The following is a 16,211-nucleotide window of genomic DNA, read 5'->3' on the forward strand; positions in this document are numbered from 1 at the left end:
TCATATTATTTCCTTGTGGTAAAGTAGCACCATTATTATTGTCAACCGGAAACATGGTGTATTTTTGTCGTCTCGGCGATAGTTCGAAAATACCCAGTCTCCAACAAGGAGGGGCAGAATGCAGTACATTTCCTGCACAAATTATCCTAAGCATTTCCTTCATGATACAGCTCCTATAAAGAGTGTTTTGAAGTAATGGTATATTTCCTACTGAGATAAAACATAGTTTGTCTCCTTGTAAAGGGCAGAACACCACCTGACCATCACCCCTCGTTCTGGATCGTTCGGCCACTCCCGAGCGACACTTCGCTCATTTCTCTCTGCCACGTATGTCTCGAGAACCCTGCTTCTTCCGGTCACTCCACGTCTCAAGGCCCCAGTGAACACCTAACCGAGTCTACCTCGAGCCTCGCCAACACCCAGACGGCACAGAACTCCCTGGATTATCTAAGAACTGGCTTCATCCTCTATCTGTCTCCCGGCGCCGTCAACGAGTTTGCCTCCAGTGTTGGTGAGTTTAGTGTTCCTCTGGCCCTCACTCACTGTGGAGGGAGACTCTTGGTGAGAGCCGGGTGGTGCGCAAGGTGTCCCTTTTGTTGTTATATTGTGTATACCTATGTGTTTTTGTAAGTTTGGAACCATTCGAAGCTGTTTATTACCGCCCCCACCTGGTTAAGTGTAGTTCATCCTGGGCCAGTTTAGAGGGGGCAGGCCAGTGATGGCGTTTCGCACCTCGCCCCTGCAACATATAGACTAAACTAGTAAGTTATTAATTGCACTTCTATACAATTATTTTTGAGTCCCATTTCTTTCATTAATTCATAAAGTTATCTCCAACATATTTCCTTCACTGTACATTCATCCTTGCTCAGTTCTTAGTGGTGGTGTTTCTCCTCTTCCGAGAGTCTTTGACTATAACTAACAGGTATATCCGCCCTATAGTACTACAGCACGTGTTTAAAGAGAGTTTTCTGTCTTATCTTACCACAACTATTTTTGAAGGCCACGGAGATGACTAGGTGAGTTCTCAAAATCGTTTCAGCACTCGGTAATGTAGAGATCTTGTTGACCTGTCACTAGAACCATAAAAAATACTAATGGAAATCCGTGACCTGTCACTAGAACCATAAAAAAAAATAATAATGAAAATAATAATGAAAACCCGTGTAATGAAAATAGTAACGAAAACCCGTGTCTTTAATTTTTTTTCTTCATTGCGGCGCAATAAGTGTCTGAATATTGGCCTATATTCAGCTCTCTACACTAAATCGTATTTTACAGTAATTTATTTTATATGCTTGTATACTTTTTTTTATACCAAGTGGGCTTTTCACGGAAATTTATGGGCTAAAGAGGATACTTTTAAGGCCTGATTCACACCTAACGCTCACGCTCACACTCACGCGCAAGCCGCAGTCAAGCTCTAGCTCAGCTCATTTTACTTGTGTTCACACATGCCGCTCAAGCTCTCGCTGACCTCAGTCTGCTTTGTGGCGTCGGTGAGCCATGAGTGATTTCTCTACTCTGGAATTAGCGGGTATGGCATAGGAAGAGCTGACCGCGACTGGTTCACACCATGCGCTCACGCTCTCGCTCTTGCTGTCGCTCACGGTTGAGCACGCTCAAAATATCTTTTGCTTCGATCGTGAGCTTGATCGTCATGATGAGTAGAGCTGAGCGTAGATGATTGAGCGGACGGTTTGGATACTCTGCCTGTTTATCATTATAGAATATTTGAGTGCGATCACTTGCGTGCGCGTGAGTGTGAGCGTGAGCGTTAGGTGTGAATCAGGCCTTAGGGGTACCTCCTATCTCAAAGCCCACCCGCTAGGAAACCGTTGCCCGGGTGAGGAAGCCCAACCAACACTCGGACCGTGGACAAATACTTTAAAAGGTTCCGGACATTATTCTCTCAAATAAATACTCAACACTTCATTAATAATAACATTGCTACAGTTTTTAATATTCTGGGTGGCATGACGGTAATACTCGTAAATGGTAGGTTCCACAGTTCCTTTATCCTCCAGGTTCCACTGTTCCTTTATCCTCCCCGACATTAGTTGCTGCATCGCCTCCCTGTTGCTGTATGTGATTATATCAGTGGTTCTCGATTAACCTATACCTATGCTAGTACATGTAGGCTTGGCAGAGCTGGAAGGCCTGTTATTCCTTAAAGCCCAGCCAGGAAGCAGCGTTTAGATTTGTTAGACTTTTTTTTATATGATAGCCTGTCCTCAAGGATACGTGAGAGACCTGGTGAGTGATGACGGGGTGTGGTAGCCAGAGACAATGTAAATAGTTGTGACTCGCTCCGCCCCCCCCCCACACACACACACGCACGATAGAGAACTGTTACAGCAGTAGAAAATTCTATGATCGTGCAGCAAAGAAAAAATTTATTAAGATCTGTTTCACCTCTATGAATTACACCTATGTATTTGTTGCATTCCCTTAACCTCCTCTTTCTCCTATTCTTTTTCCATGATCCCTACACCTCTTTCCTCCGTTCGTCTCCTCTTCTTTATTTTTCTACCTTTTCCTCTTCTCTCGGAGACGCAACAAGGTAAATATCAGTCTTAATCACTCGTTCTATAATGTTTGTTGTCTAGATGTGTATAGTTTGGTTTGTGAGGGTTTAGGGGGATATTGTTGTTTTTTGTATGTATTGTGAACCAATGGAACATTAAATGCAAAAGCCTCAAGCAAGTGTGTGTGTGTTAGGTAAACCGCTGCAGGTGAATAAGGGCTATACATTGCGGTTTTACCATTTGCCTCGTCGCGCCAGGGACTCGAACGCAGGCCCACTCGGTTGTAAGCCGAGTGTGCTAACCACTGCACCAATATAGTCATTGCACTACACTTCGCGGTGTGTGTGTGTGTGTGTGTGTGTGTTTGATCTGTTGCAGTCTCTGACGAGACAGCCAGACGTTGCCCTACGGAACGAGCTCGCTCATTATTTCCCATCTTCGGATAGGCCTGAGACCAGGCACACACCATACACCGGGACAATAAGGTCATAACTCCTCGATTTACATCCCGTACCTACTCACTGCTAGGTGAACAGGGGCTACACGTGAAAGGAGGAGACACACCCAAACATCTCCACCCGGCCGGGGAATCGAACCCCGGTCCTCTGGCTTGTGAAGCCAGCGCTCTAACCACTGAGCTACCGGGTGTGTGTGTGTGTGTGTGTGTGTGTGGCAAGTATTGGCATAGGACTGAGAGGTGTTAATGGTGGTTGACAGGGACTAGAGGTGCTGGTGGTGACGTGACATACTTGGGGCGCAATTTGGTGCTTGCCGTGGCATAGCGTGAGGGAAGTGGTGAGTTGTGATGTGTCCCTCTCACCACTGCCTGGGTGTAAGGAGAGAGAGAGAGAGAGAGAGAGAGAGAGAGAGAGCCGAAAGTAGATATGCATTTAAAACCGCTCTTGCTTCTAATTTTATTAATTTTCTTGTTCCATATATTGCTACTTTCGTTAGTTTTATATTTTTTAAATTTATAAATTCATTGTTTTTTTTTTTCTTACTATGTAAACATATTCGTATGAAAAGAAAAGTATGCGATACACCAAAAAAATTCCTAAGACAATTCCTTATCATATTCTCACTAGTTATTGTTTCTACCTTTTCATTTTATATTATCCCCTAAGTATTTCCATATAACTTCACAAGAAAAAAATAAGAAAGAAAAAAATATACAGAGTTGAGCCGAAACACACATTAACCGAAGTAGTTAATCCCGAACCGCGAGCGTCCGCCAACAACATTAACACAACAAAACTTTTCCTCCTTGCCGTCAGTCACTCGTGCTCCATGAAAGTCTCCTGCCGCTAGTGGAGAGACGACAGGCTGCGGCCATTCCCCTCCACCATGAATTTCGACCGGACAGACATCGTGTTCGTGGTGGAGAAGAGTGTGTCCATGAAGACCTACCTGACGGAGCTGCTGGAGTCCTATGTCACACCTATCATATCGTGAGTTTCCTGGGACTGGGGTGAGGAAGTAAACGGTAATAGAGTGGGAGATACAGTAGTGATGATTTATTGCCATTTTTGTCGCTTTACCACTTTGGCAGATGGGTCTTGTGCATTCGGCGTTCGGTGGCAGGATAATTTTTGTTTATTTGGTGTTTTGTTATTTTAGTAAAAAGAAAAAAAAAAAAAAAAAAAACTCTGGTGAGGAATTAAGATGGAAGCTTACTGGTAACTAGACCGTGGGTTGAATGGATGGTAGGAAGAAAGGCGGTAAGTTTAATGAAAATGTAATGATAATGGAAAGACTAAATTTGTACTGTTATTTAATGTTAGATACAGGAAGTGTGGACAATGTTTGTCTGAATAATTTTTAGAGCTCCAATCTATGCAAAATAAAAAGAAATTGAGGAATTATAAAAAAGCCCACAGGTGCTGCCCCTGTAGAGAACAACCAAAACCAATGTGTTATCCAAACCTCACTCTTGGAATTGTGCAAGTTACAGGAAGTGAGGATACAGAAGCAGGGAAGATGTTCAAGAGTTTACCTGAAAAGGGATAAAAGATTGAGAAAACTAATTGAGATAATTTTTTTTTGTGTGTGCACATTGGATTGATAGATCTTGTGGCTTTGGCTGATAAAGGAGGAAAGATTTGGTTTGTTGTTTCCTCAGTGCGCTGAGAGAGTGGCTGTGGTCAAATTGCCAGTGTAACAACATCCTGACACTGGTATTTTGATTCTACAACGATGTCAGCATTTTGTCTTGAAATGATGTCTATGCCAAAATGTTGTCAGCATTATTTTATTAATCATATTTTTTATCAGTCAAATAAAGTTAAAAACAGATTCAAAGTGCACATTATGCTGTTTTGATGAAGTTGGAGAGCATCACATTAAAATTCACACATTAAAACAGTTAAAACACACTAAATAATATGAAATTAGTTATGGAATGTAGCACAATAGACATTTATCTAAACATATTCTCCCAGTCTATTAAGGTTGGAGAGCTTTACATTAAGAATTAACTTATTCAAACAGTTAAAAATATATCAAAAAATGTGAAATTTAAGTAGGTATGCCATGTAGGCTCAGTGCTACCATCTGCAGCCATCATATTGAAGTGCTTGTCTTGGCCTCACCTCACATAAGTATTTTGTGTAAGGAAAGGTGTTTGCAGGTCTGTAAAACTAATAAAAACCGTAGTATAGTACTGTAGTAGCCTATCTAGATTCATTATTACTATAAATTACTGCTGGGAGAGATATGATCAGGTGTTTCTCTAAACACATTCAAACCTTGCCCTGCATAGTCTGTATGCTTAATCTTCTTATATATTGTGTTTCTCTTGTTTGGATACATTGCCTAACTATCCCAAAAGTGGTCTTGTTCTTTATATTGAAAATGATTGGGCATCCAAAAGCAAACAGACCTGACTTTGCTGAACTAGCTCAACTATTTTGAGATGTTTCAGTACGGAGTCAAAAGAAAAAAGATGATCTATTGGACAAAATTGCTGACCCATTAGACAAATTGTGAATACCAAAATACCAGTTCTGGTATTCTGACATACCAGTATTATGTCTACCAACCCTAAGACTCGGTGCACGCAAGCCACTTTTTTTTAGGTCAATGGCCGCCACAAAAAAATGGTAAAATAGAACACACACACACACTTCTATGGCTGTATACATATGGGCCACTTTTTTGTGGCAACCACAAAATAGTGGCAAGTTGTGGTGGGCAGGTCCATTTTTCTGATCACACAACTGTGGCCGGCCACAGAAGCCAGCGATAGAAATCGTTATTTCCAAAAGCAGCATACATTCAAGCCACTTCTAATTGCTGCCACCTTATCACGTGTGTTGCAGAGTCAACTATTCCTACGGTGAGCGAAGAAGGTGGAAGGCGTGAGTTGTTTGACTGTGAAGCATTGATTGCACAGGTTGAGAAAAGACCAGGGCTTTATGATTTCCAGCTGAAGGAATACAGTGATAAGAATGTTAGAGAAAAATTGTGGACAGAGGTCTGTTAGGCTGGAGTAAACTTTCTCCTGAGGAAAGAAATGAGAAAGGTAACATAATATACTTTATTGAAAGAAATAGACATTGTTCATCAGTAAATTTTGTATGCATGTATATATGTGTGTATTTGTATTTGTGCATGTGTGTGTTAAGCTGTGTGTTTGTATGTAATATGTAAGTGTGTATGTGCATAGTGTGTGTGTGTGTATATTTACTTAGTTGTAGTTTTACAGGGCCTGGGCTTTATGCTTGTGTGGCCCCGTCTCCATATCTACACTTATCCAATTTTTCTTTAAAACTAGGCACACTCGTTCCTGACACCACTTCTTCACTCAAACTGTTCCACGTCTCAACACATCTTTGTGGGAAACTATATTTTTTAACATCTCTCAGACATCTTCCCTTTCTCAGCTTTTTACTATGTAATCTTGTGCTTTGAATGTCATATTCTTCTCTCAGGATCAGTTTCTCCTTATCCACTTGGTCCATTCCGTTGATCAATTTATAAACGTGTGTGTGTGTGTGTGTTTCACTGTTTTACTGTTTGATCTGCTGCAGTCTCTGACGAGACAGCCAGACGTTACCCTACGGAATGAGCTCAGAGCTCATTATTTCCGATCTTCAGATAGGCCTGAGACCAGGCACACACCACACACCGGGACAACAAGGTCACAACTCCTCAATTTACATCCCGTACCTATTCACTGCTAGGTGAACAGGGGCTACACATGAAAGGAGACATGCCCAAATATCTCCACCCGGCCGGGGAATCGAACCCCGGTCCTCTGGCTTGTGAAGCCAGCACCCTAACCACTGAGCTACTGTGTGTGTGTGTGTGTGTTTATATATTAATATTTCTTTCTTATATTATGACACTGATCTCATCAGTGGCTGCTACTAAATGGCTTGTGTGCAAAATGCACCCACTCACCATTTTTTTGTGACAGCCACTGATAACAAAAAAGTGGCTCATGTGGGTGGATCATATGTTGACTAATTGGTTTTGTGGATAAAACTAGTGAAATTAATCTTGTCATATAATTTGGTTTTCATAATTAGTTATATTAATTTACCTAATGTGTGTAATCTTTTTTCAGACTCTTTGGTGGAGGTCTCTCCGAAGAGTCTGATGTAATCTTTACACAAGTAAGTTTATGGGTAGATATTTGTTTGTTTAATTATGATGTTAATGATGTCATCTTTCTTCAGGAATTATACTAAGAACAATTAGACATACCATCATATTTTACTTGCATTATATACAAAATAAGGTTTTATTAGGTGGTATCTGAGATAGGAACAGGAAAGAAAAGATTCTAAAAATACTTGTAAGAAGTCACATAAGAAAAATTCGAAAATTAGAAATTGTCTTGATCATGTTTACTAATGGGGGCGTAGCGAATACGGTGGTGAGCGTGGGATTGGGCAGACGTCCACACATAGTTTCAAGTCCCACCATGTACCGCCTTGATGCTTTGTCATTTGTCGAGTGGTTTAAAGTTACCTACATGTCACCATGATACCCAGGTTTTAGGTGGTTACACCAAAGATGCACTTGGGTGGTGATATGTGCCCTAATGTGGGTACCACTATAAATAAAATTGCCTGTGCCACTAATGGGTGGAAGTTGAACACCGCTTTCTACACATACTCTTCAAGTACACCTACAGGTGCTATAGGCCATAACATTAAAAAATAGATAAATAAATAAAAAATAATAATCCAACATTTATACTATGTTTTCAATTATGGAGACAAGCTTTATAAATCAACATTATTTTTAAAATCCTACTTTTTTTTTTTTTTTTTTTTTTTCCCATGTCATGTTGCTCTTACTCTTAAGGATTGAGCATCATGATGTATTTTATCTGTTGTTAATATTAAACCTGTGATGTTCATCCTACAGAGTAGTATGGTCCAATATGCCTCTGTGTTCTATGGCACAGAGCTCTCCCTTGTAGGAGGGTGGGGTCAGGTGGAATGCTTTGGCCCCACTTGCTCTGAGAATGAGATTCTAAACTCCATCAGGAATGCCCGGTGAGTAAAACGCTTCTTGGGTGGTGGCCAGACATCACTTTACTAATTATTCACAAAGAATGTAGATTACCTCCCAGCTAAGTTATTTTTAGCAGTAGTTCAAGCTCCTCAAATCCTTCATATTACTAGTATTACTTATCATTTGTTTATCTATCAAAACTAAAAATCAAGAGCTTAATTGTTTTCTAAAGCATTACTAAGTTTTGATATATTTTAAGGGACAAGTTAGAAATAAACACGTGCTTATCTGCATTTGATCATAAACTTATTTTATAGAATTCCTCAAGCAGGAAAGTGCAGTAGTTTTTAGTTTTTCAAGGGAGCTGTGTCCTAATTTTCCTAATGGCTATCATTATCCACCTCAGCTACTCTGGCAAAAACCTTACACGACAAGCATTTATCCTGGATGGACTTCAAGCTGCTCTCAATATGTTTGAAGCCATGAAGCAGCGCAGTCCAGCTGGAGAGAATGTACAGAGATGCTGCATCCTGGTGACTCAGAGCACACCTATGAGCAACCCCTGGTCCCCTACCAATCTGGAGAAGGTCATCCTGGATATCAAACGAGTCAGTTCGGTTTCCTAAGTTGTATCCAGCTATTTTTTTGGTCTTGAAATATTCAGGTTTATCTGTCTCCATTGATATGGAAAGTGGTCCCCAACTGTCTGTGTATTTTGTAAATATTACAGGTCCTTTTACCATTTATGATAGCATATGGAGTGACTGATATTTCCAGAATAAAATCCAGCTGTCAGTAGTGTCAGCCCACAAGCTGGTAGAGCTGTACTGTTTGTTTGATGCTGCTGGGGGAGACCACCAGTCCACCCTCAACAAGAACTATGCCAGCAAACCCCAACACCTGGTGCTCCTGCAGGGCTTCAGGTGAGGCATGCCAGGCAGGAATTATTTGAAAAACCAAATAAATCTTATGCCTTGTAAATTTTTACAAATGTTGAAGAAATAATCAGATGAGGCTATAAGTTACAAGTTAATTAGGATTGTGAATCATTGGTTTCATGTAGCTTTGATTTTTAGTCTGCAGGAGCGAGCACTGAGCCCATCCCTGATGCCGTACTGCCAAAATACACCCGTCCCCACACCCCCTGCACCCCCCACGCCCCACATAACCCAAAGTGTCAACGTGCCCACTCCGGCCGGTCCCGGAGTCACCACCCCCTCTCCAGGACCTGTTGTCACTGTGGGCTCTCCAGTTCCTTCCCAGCCACCTCATGTATGTGTTGGCAAGGTATTTTGACTTTTTAATATCCACTCTCTGCTTACTGCACTCACCATCCTGTTCTCTTTTGTAACCATCAGGTACTGTCGAAAAGGGATGACTGACTAGTCTTTCCACAAATATTATGTCTTGGTAATATTGGTCCATTCTGTGTCAAATATTGGATTTAACATTAAATACATATCAGGGAAGCTGCAAGAAGCCAGCAGGCCTACATGTAGCAGTTCCTGCATGAACTGTATCCACCTTTTTCCACCTATCATCTTCAGCCATAAATTTTTGTGATCTTTTTCAAAACTCCCTAGTGACTCAGCACTATTGACCTGATCACTGAGTCCATTCCAATTTATCTATCCCTACAGATGGTGCGTCCAGGTGCAGTGAACCCCATGGTGGTGAACCCTCCACAGGCCTGTGGTCCTCAAGGTAGTAAGTTTGCTGGTTCAGTGTTATGTAAGCTCTTGTACTTATTTAATGAGAAATATAATAATCATATGAGTGAAATCTTGGTGCAGAATAGAAGTGTGAATTTATGTGACACATCCTCTGTCCCCAGTGCCTGTTGTGCGGCCCATCATGCCTCGGATGATCACTCCACCAAGGCCACGTTGGCCTACAGGTAGTGTGTGTGTGTGTGTGTGTGTGTGTATCCAGTTGCAAGTAGCTTTATATTGATATGCTTTATTTTAAAAAGGTAACACAGGGTTTTGGGTTTGATTGAAGCAGTATGACTTCTCAGGAATTGCATTAGTATTCTGATCAGCTGAGAGAAAATATATTAGACGAAACATATTTTTGTCCTGCAGACAACGTTACTGGTAGCACCAACACTCCACCAATGAATACTTGGATAGCCCCCAACCCACGCCCACAAGTCATATCCTCCATAATGTTGAACCAGCAGCCACAGCCACCAGTTCCTACAGATGGCATGGGACCCAAACCTCAGCAGCAGCAGCCCACACCTATGCCAAGTGAGTCTCTTGAAGTGCATACATACATACATACCAAAACAAAGATCTTCACGTTCACATTCATTCTCATCACTCTCTTAACCACTTGGCCATTGATGAAGAAGAAAAGAGTCCAGCCATTACTTTAGACATCTTGGTATACACCTTAATGATAAGATGCACTTCTCTTACTGACACCTTTAAGAAAGCTATAATATACAACTTTTAACCAGTAAGAATTAGCAGGCACAAAATCTCCTTCTTTAGATCATGGTGGTTAGAGATGAAAATCCAGGCAAAATAAATTACCTTAAGTAGGTTATTCTGTTGATCATGGCAGTAGGACAAGAAAGATTATTACTAATTAGCACAACTTATTCAATTGATCTAAGTGATAAAAAGAAAAGTAATTAGAAGTTATTTACCATCAGTGACAGTGACTTTTCCCTCTCACAGATGTTGATGGCAGTATGATCAACACCAGCATCCAAGGCCAAAATCCCCAGCAGCCCCAGATGTCGGTGGGCCCCACAGGTGTCAACCCCACCATGAACCCCCCAACCCAGCGCACCGTGGTGTGGCAAGGCACGTTGGAGTGGCAGGAGAAGAAGCCAGACAACAACAGTAGAGTGGTGCATCAGGTGACCTGCAAGATGACCTCAATGGTGGTCGATGGAGAGCCTGAAGTGTGAGTTGGGAGTTTATTTACTTTAATTGTTTGTGGTTGTTATTCTTGTTACTTTTTTATTTTTATGGCAGTGGTTAAAGCAGGAAAAGAACAAAATCATAGACCTGCTGAGATGCCAGTCTCTGAAGAAAAGTTGCAAAAGATTATTTCAAATTGCTGGATTGGTGTCTTAGAACCCAGTTGTGGTGTAGTACTTTTAATGTTACTACTTGTTGTCATCTGCTTCATGTGCAGAGAAAGCAATGATGGTTCCTTTCCTCTTGTTTTATTGTATTTTTATTATTATGCCTCTCTTAGTTGCTTTCTTTCAGCCAGCAGTGGCTTACCGAACCCTTTTTACCAGTAACGGGGCATGCTAACATATGCATACAATTTATCGCATTCTTTTGTTTAACTCTCTCAAACCTGCTTGGGGACTGGCATCTAAGTGGGCCTTTTTGTTTAATCATATGTGTGCCTATTGGCCAGATTTCTCCTCCTGCATAAGAGAAAAAATACTCTACACCACATTCTCAGCCCCTTAACCAGGAAGGAGAAAAGAAAATACTCCTGTCTTTTTATAGGGACTAATCACACACTACTTGGCCAACCATACGAACTAACATCTTTCCTGTGGTGTGACCAACAGGAAGGCTGATCACTGGGCCACCACACTGATAATGCAGATGATCCCCAAGCACATCCTGGGCTCCATTGGCAACACCTTCTTCAGGAACGTCAAGACAGTCATGTTCCTCCCTGACCAGAGTCACGCCCTTGAGATCCTCACAAATTTTCTCTTCCGTGGTATGGTGAGTATAGCACAATCGATTTCTTATGAATGTTATCGAGTTGTATTTATTTAGTTTTTTTGTTGTCACATTTATGTTTGTTTTTTGTTTTATTTATTATTTATTATTATTTTATTTTATTATTTTATTTTTTTACCATGTAGGCTTTTCATGGGAATTTATGGGATATAGGCAATATTTTTTGGGGTACCTCCTATCTCAAAGACCACCTGCTAGGAAACCGTTGCCCTGAGTGAGGAAGCCCAACCTACACATGGAGCATGGACAGGATATCAACCCTTCATTAGTTTTTTTTTTTTTTTTTTTTTTTTTTTTTCCCTATGTGTATGTTGTGTGTGAAGAGATTGTTGTTGCAGGTTGCCTATTATGTTAAACAAATTTTGTTTTCCCTTCAATCCTAAGAGTGGAATGATATGAGGAAAGTAAACACGAGATAAAATAGAATATATTTAGGCCATCACCTTCAGAGAATGTCCAGCCTTAGTTTTCCTACTTGCTCTTCAATGATATCTTGTAAACTTCCAGAATAACACAAATTAATACAATTTATTATCATCATTTCAAGTAAACTTCCAAATTAACACAAAAGAATATGACTTCCATGTTTACCAACATGTAGAGGAAACCAGTTTTTTAAACTAGGATGATTTTATGCTATCAAGCCACTTCGGCACATTACAATGGTATTCCCTCCTCAGGCTGGATGTGTCCATGTGTCCCATCCATCACCACACCCATCAGCACACCAGCAAAGTGATGTCAAGGTGATCATCCTCCTTTACTCCAGTGAGAAGAAAGCATATGTTGGCTTTGTCCCCATCGACCAGTTATCCTTTGTCAACAAGATCAAGAGCGTCATTCAAAATGCCCGCAAGTCCCAGGTATGACAAGCCACGAATGAGGAGGATAGTGGAAAAATGTATTACTGAAATGGTATCTAGTTGTAACTCTCTTTGGTTGTATTTCTTTTTTGTTATTATTTTTGATTAATTAGTTAATTAATTTTTTTATGTTGTGGCCTATAGTGCATGTAGGTTTACTTGAAGAGTATGGGAAGTGATATTCAGCTTCCACCCATTAATGGTGCAGGCAGTTTTATTTATAGTGGTACCCATATCACCACCCAAGTGCATCTTTGGTGTAACCACCTCCTGGTACCTGGGTATCATGGTGACATGGAGGTAACTTTAAACCACTTGACAAATGGCAAAGTTTTTAAGGTGGTATGTGGCGGGATTCGAACCTACACATGGACGTCTGCCTGATCCCACACTTACCACCTTATCCACTACAACACCATCTCCCTAATTAGGCAAGGAGACAATTTCATAAAATTTATACAGTTATCTATTATATTGTTGTTTATTTTTTTCAGCAGTTTCCATTAGAGGATTGCCATAACAGTCATATGCCTCTATCTTAATGATTACCTGCATTTCTTGATTGGGTGTGTCTGTAAAGTTTCTCATTGGTCTTTCTCATTTCCTCATATGTATTTTTTTTCTTTGGGTGTATCTTTAAGCTTTTTCTCTTTGATCATCCTTGCTTCTTCCAACCTAGTGAGTTTATCTCCAGTATCCTCCTTGCATACTTGCTCAAACCACTTCCATATTACCTCTCTAACTTGTACCTAAACTGACATACACACTCACTAATCTCATGTAGCAAAAAGATTTTTGTTTGTAATGAAGCAGAATGGAGAATCTTTACTCTTGTGCGTTGATGTTTATGCCTAATTACCATGCATTGGTTCTCTTCCCCAGACTACAACCATGATGGCACCTGGCACTGGTCCTAGCACATCTCACATGGGCGTACCAGGAAATGCAGGGCTCCAGCAGTTACCGTCTACTGCTGGTATGTCTAACTTTTCACTCATTGGTGTTTGATTTTTCTGTTTTCTAAAGTTGCCTGTATTTTAAGAGTGTAAATAATCAACATTTCATTTCCCTCTCCCTTTCTCTCCATCTTAGTGAAGCTTATCTTCTTTTTCCTTCTTTATTACATTCAGAATTTGCTGTTTGTCCTGCATCATGCTCCATTGAAAGATTTAGCTTTAGCAGGGAGAAATTAATTCACCATAGCCTTGTGCAATCCATGTAGGATATTGGATTTAACATTGATTGAGGGCATTAATTTTTAGAGAAATATATTTATAGAATCTCTAAGGATATGTTTGAATCTTCTCCATAGTTTTAGTTATTTGATAGTAACCATGCATGTTACTACAAGGTTTAAATGCATTAGAATTCATATTTTTAACACGATGTCTTTGCCTACGTGAAAAATTAGATGTTATAATTTTTTTTTACATTCTTTTTAACAATTGAAATCTGCTGAAAAATATGCTGATGACGATTGAAAGTTCATGTGTGTGTGCGTGTGTGAGGGCTGGAAGAGGGGCAGGGTTGAGTGACACTCTTGGCCTCTCTCTCCAGCAGGTACAGGGATGAATGTAATCCCCACCCAGAGCATGATCATCCACAACAATCCTCAGCTGACTCAGGCCCTCAGTCAGCCCCTCAATCCAGGTCAGTCAATTTATTTCCTCTGCCTGAATGTGAACAGCTCTTTATAACCAGGGGAATGTGTTCCAAGGGATGTATTGTGCATAGTGTTAAGTGTTATAGGTTGTGAATTCATCTTTCAGGTGGCACCAATTTATTGGGAACAAACCAGATGTCCATAGCAGGAAGTGGTGTGACTCAGGGCCCTGGAGTCAATGTGCAGATGGCTCCTGGCCAGTCAGTACTGGCCAGCCAACTTACCACACGACCAACTCTTAATTTACAACAACCACAGCAGCAACAACAACAACAACAACAGCAGCAGCAGCAGCAACAGCAACAGCAGCAGCAGCAACAGCAAACAGAGATGTTGCAAATGAGACAAAATCCAGTATGCCACAAAGTTTTGTTGTTTTATCATTTAAAATTCTGTGGATTGTCTTTACAGTTTTCAAGCCAGTTATTAATATTTTACAACAATATTATTGTATTGTTCTTTTGTGTTGCATAGACATGAAAATTATACTTCTCAATTTTGCTCATTTATAATTTGAAATGATAGATTTTAGATTTGTAACTAGTTGTCCATTTTACATCGAGAACAGCAGCAGCAACCACAGCAACAGCAGCATCATACACTACGGCAACAAGTGCACCAACAGAGGCCCAGCTTGACCATGAGTCTGGGCCAGCAGGGTCCAGGAGGCACAGCTGCCCTGGGTCAGCCACGTATGATGCAACCCATGCAGGGCACTGGCCTCAAGCAACTTCTGCAGCAGCAGGTGAGTACTGGTTGAAAATTATTGCTGCATATTTGTGTATAACAATATACTTAGTTATTGTTTGAATGGATTGCTTAACACGCTTTGTGTAATGAATGTTTTTTGGACTCGGTAGCAGAACCGTGCAAACATTCATGAAGAAACTGCATTACAGACATTTTACTCATGAGGTTTTGACATGTTGATTAGTAGTATTACTGCTTGGAAAAAAGTGTGGCTATATGGACATTACTTTCATCCTGCAGCAGCAACATGTGAGGCTCCAGCACCAACAGCAGCAAGTACAGCAGCAGCAGCAACAGCAACAGCACATTATTATGATGCAGCAACAAGGAATGCGGCCACAAATGACAGGCCAAGGTCAGCAAGTGATGGGGCAGGCCATTGGGCAGCAGACACTAGCACAGCAGGCCTTGGGTCAGCAGAATATCAACCAGCAGGGCATGGGACAGACACTTCAAGATGGCCCAGACTATATTGGGGACTTGTTGTAAAAAAAGGTGAAAACAAATGTGCATATTTATTTTTTTACAAGTTGTGTATTCCAGTAGGAGGTACAGTATTCTTAAATTGTGCAATATATCCTCTGGCCCATGATACATGATCCCTTTCATCTGTTCATCATGTATCCCTGCCAGCGAAGGAGTGTGTGACATTCCTTATATCATTGCAGCATACCACACCACACCACCCATGCTACAGCATGTCATGTTTGCATTCCAGTATTGTGGTAGACTTGGAAGGCAGAGATGTGATGGTACAATATTTCCAATATTAGTGATTTACATTGAGTTTTCCTCTGTGTTGCTTATACACTAGAACACAGTTATCGTTGTTTGGATACACTTGCTGTCACTGATAAATGTACACCTGTGCACATGTGGCAATGATATTTAACCAGATAGATCCAAATAAATTTATGTTGCCACTTCCATCATTCTGAATTTCATATTAATTAAATGAGATTGATTTACATTAATTTTAATATTGTACTTTTTTTTGTTTGTTAATCTTAACTGTGTTATTAATTTGTAAATATTTTAATGCTTTATGTATTTATTCTATCTCTCTCTTACCTGTTATAGAATGCTTCCCCCATTGGGACGGTTGAAACATGTCTCTATATATATTATCTCTCCGTGCACATTCTAATCCTGTCAGGCTTGTTGTGTACATTTAACTTTCTCATATACTCCAGAACTAAATCTTCTTTCACTA

At 40.6% G+C, this 16,211-nt stretch overlaps 1 protein-coding gene across 10 annotated transcripts; it reads left to right on the forward strand.

Annotated features, from left to right (window-relative positions):
- The first annotated feature begins 248 nt into the window (after window positions 1-248).
- LOC123507714 (mediator of RNA polymerase II transcription subunit 25-like) lies at window positions 249-16,211 on the forward strand. 10 transcript variants are annotated; one of them, XM_045260875.1, is made up of 18 exons: window positions 249-511; window positions 3,803-3,976; window positions 7,096-7,144; window positions 7,905-8,035; window positions 8,401-8,602; window positions 8,772-8,917; window positions 9,071-9,281; window positions 9,635-9,701; window positions 9,829-9,891; window positions 10,079-10,246; window positions 10,682-10,913; window positions 11,542-11,704; window positions 12,403-12,585; window positions 13,468-13,561; window positions 14,146-14,235; window positions 14,355-14,602; window positions 14,817-14,993; window positions 15,242-16,211. In XM_045260875.1, the coding sequence occupies exons 2-18, from the start codon at window positions 3,873-3,875 to the stop codon at window positions 15,485-15,487; spliced, it is 2,574 nt and encodes an 857-aa protein (XP_045116810.1). In that variant the 5' UTR covers window positions 249-511; window positions 3,803-3,872; the 3' UTR covers window positions 15,488-16,211. The 10 variants fall into 10 exon arrangements, with proteins under 10 accessions (XP_045116810.1, XP_045116805.1, XP_045116804.1 ...); XM_045260870.1 differs by having other exon boundaries at window positions 250-511; window positions 14,143-14,235; XM_045260869.1 differs by having other exon boundaries at window positions 250-511; window positions 15,239-16,211.

The sequence above is a fragment of the Portunus trituberculatus genome, chromosome 23 (genome assembly GCF_017591435.1).
Source record: "Portunus trituberculatus isolate SZX2019 chromosome 23, ASM1759143v1, whole genome shotgun sequence".
Classification (NCBI taxonomy): Eukaryota; Metazoa; Arthropoda; class Malacostraca; order Decapoda; family Portunidae; genus Portunus; species Portunus trituberculatus.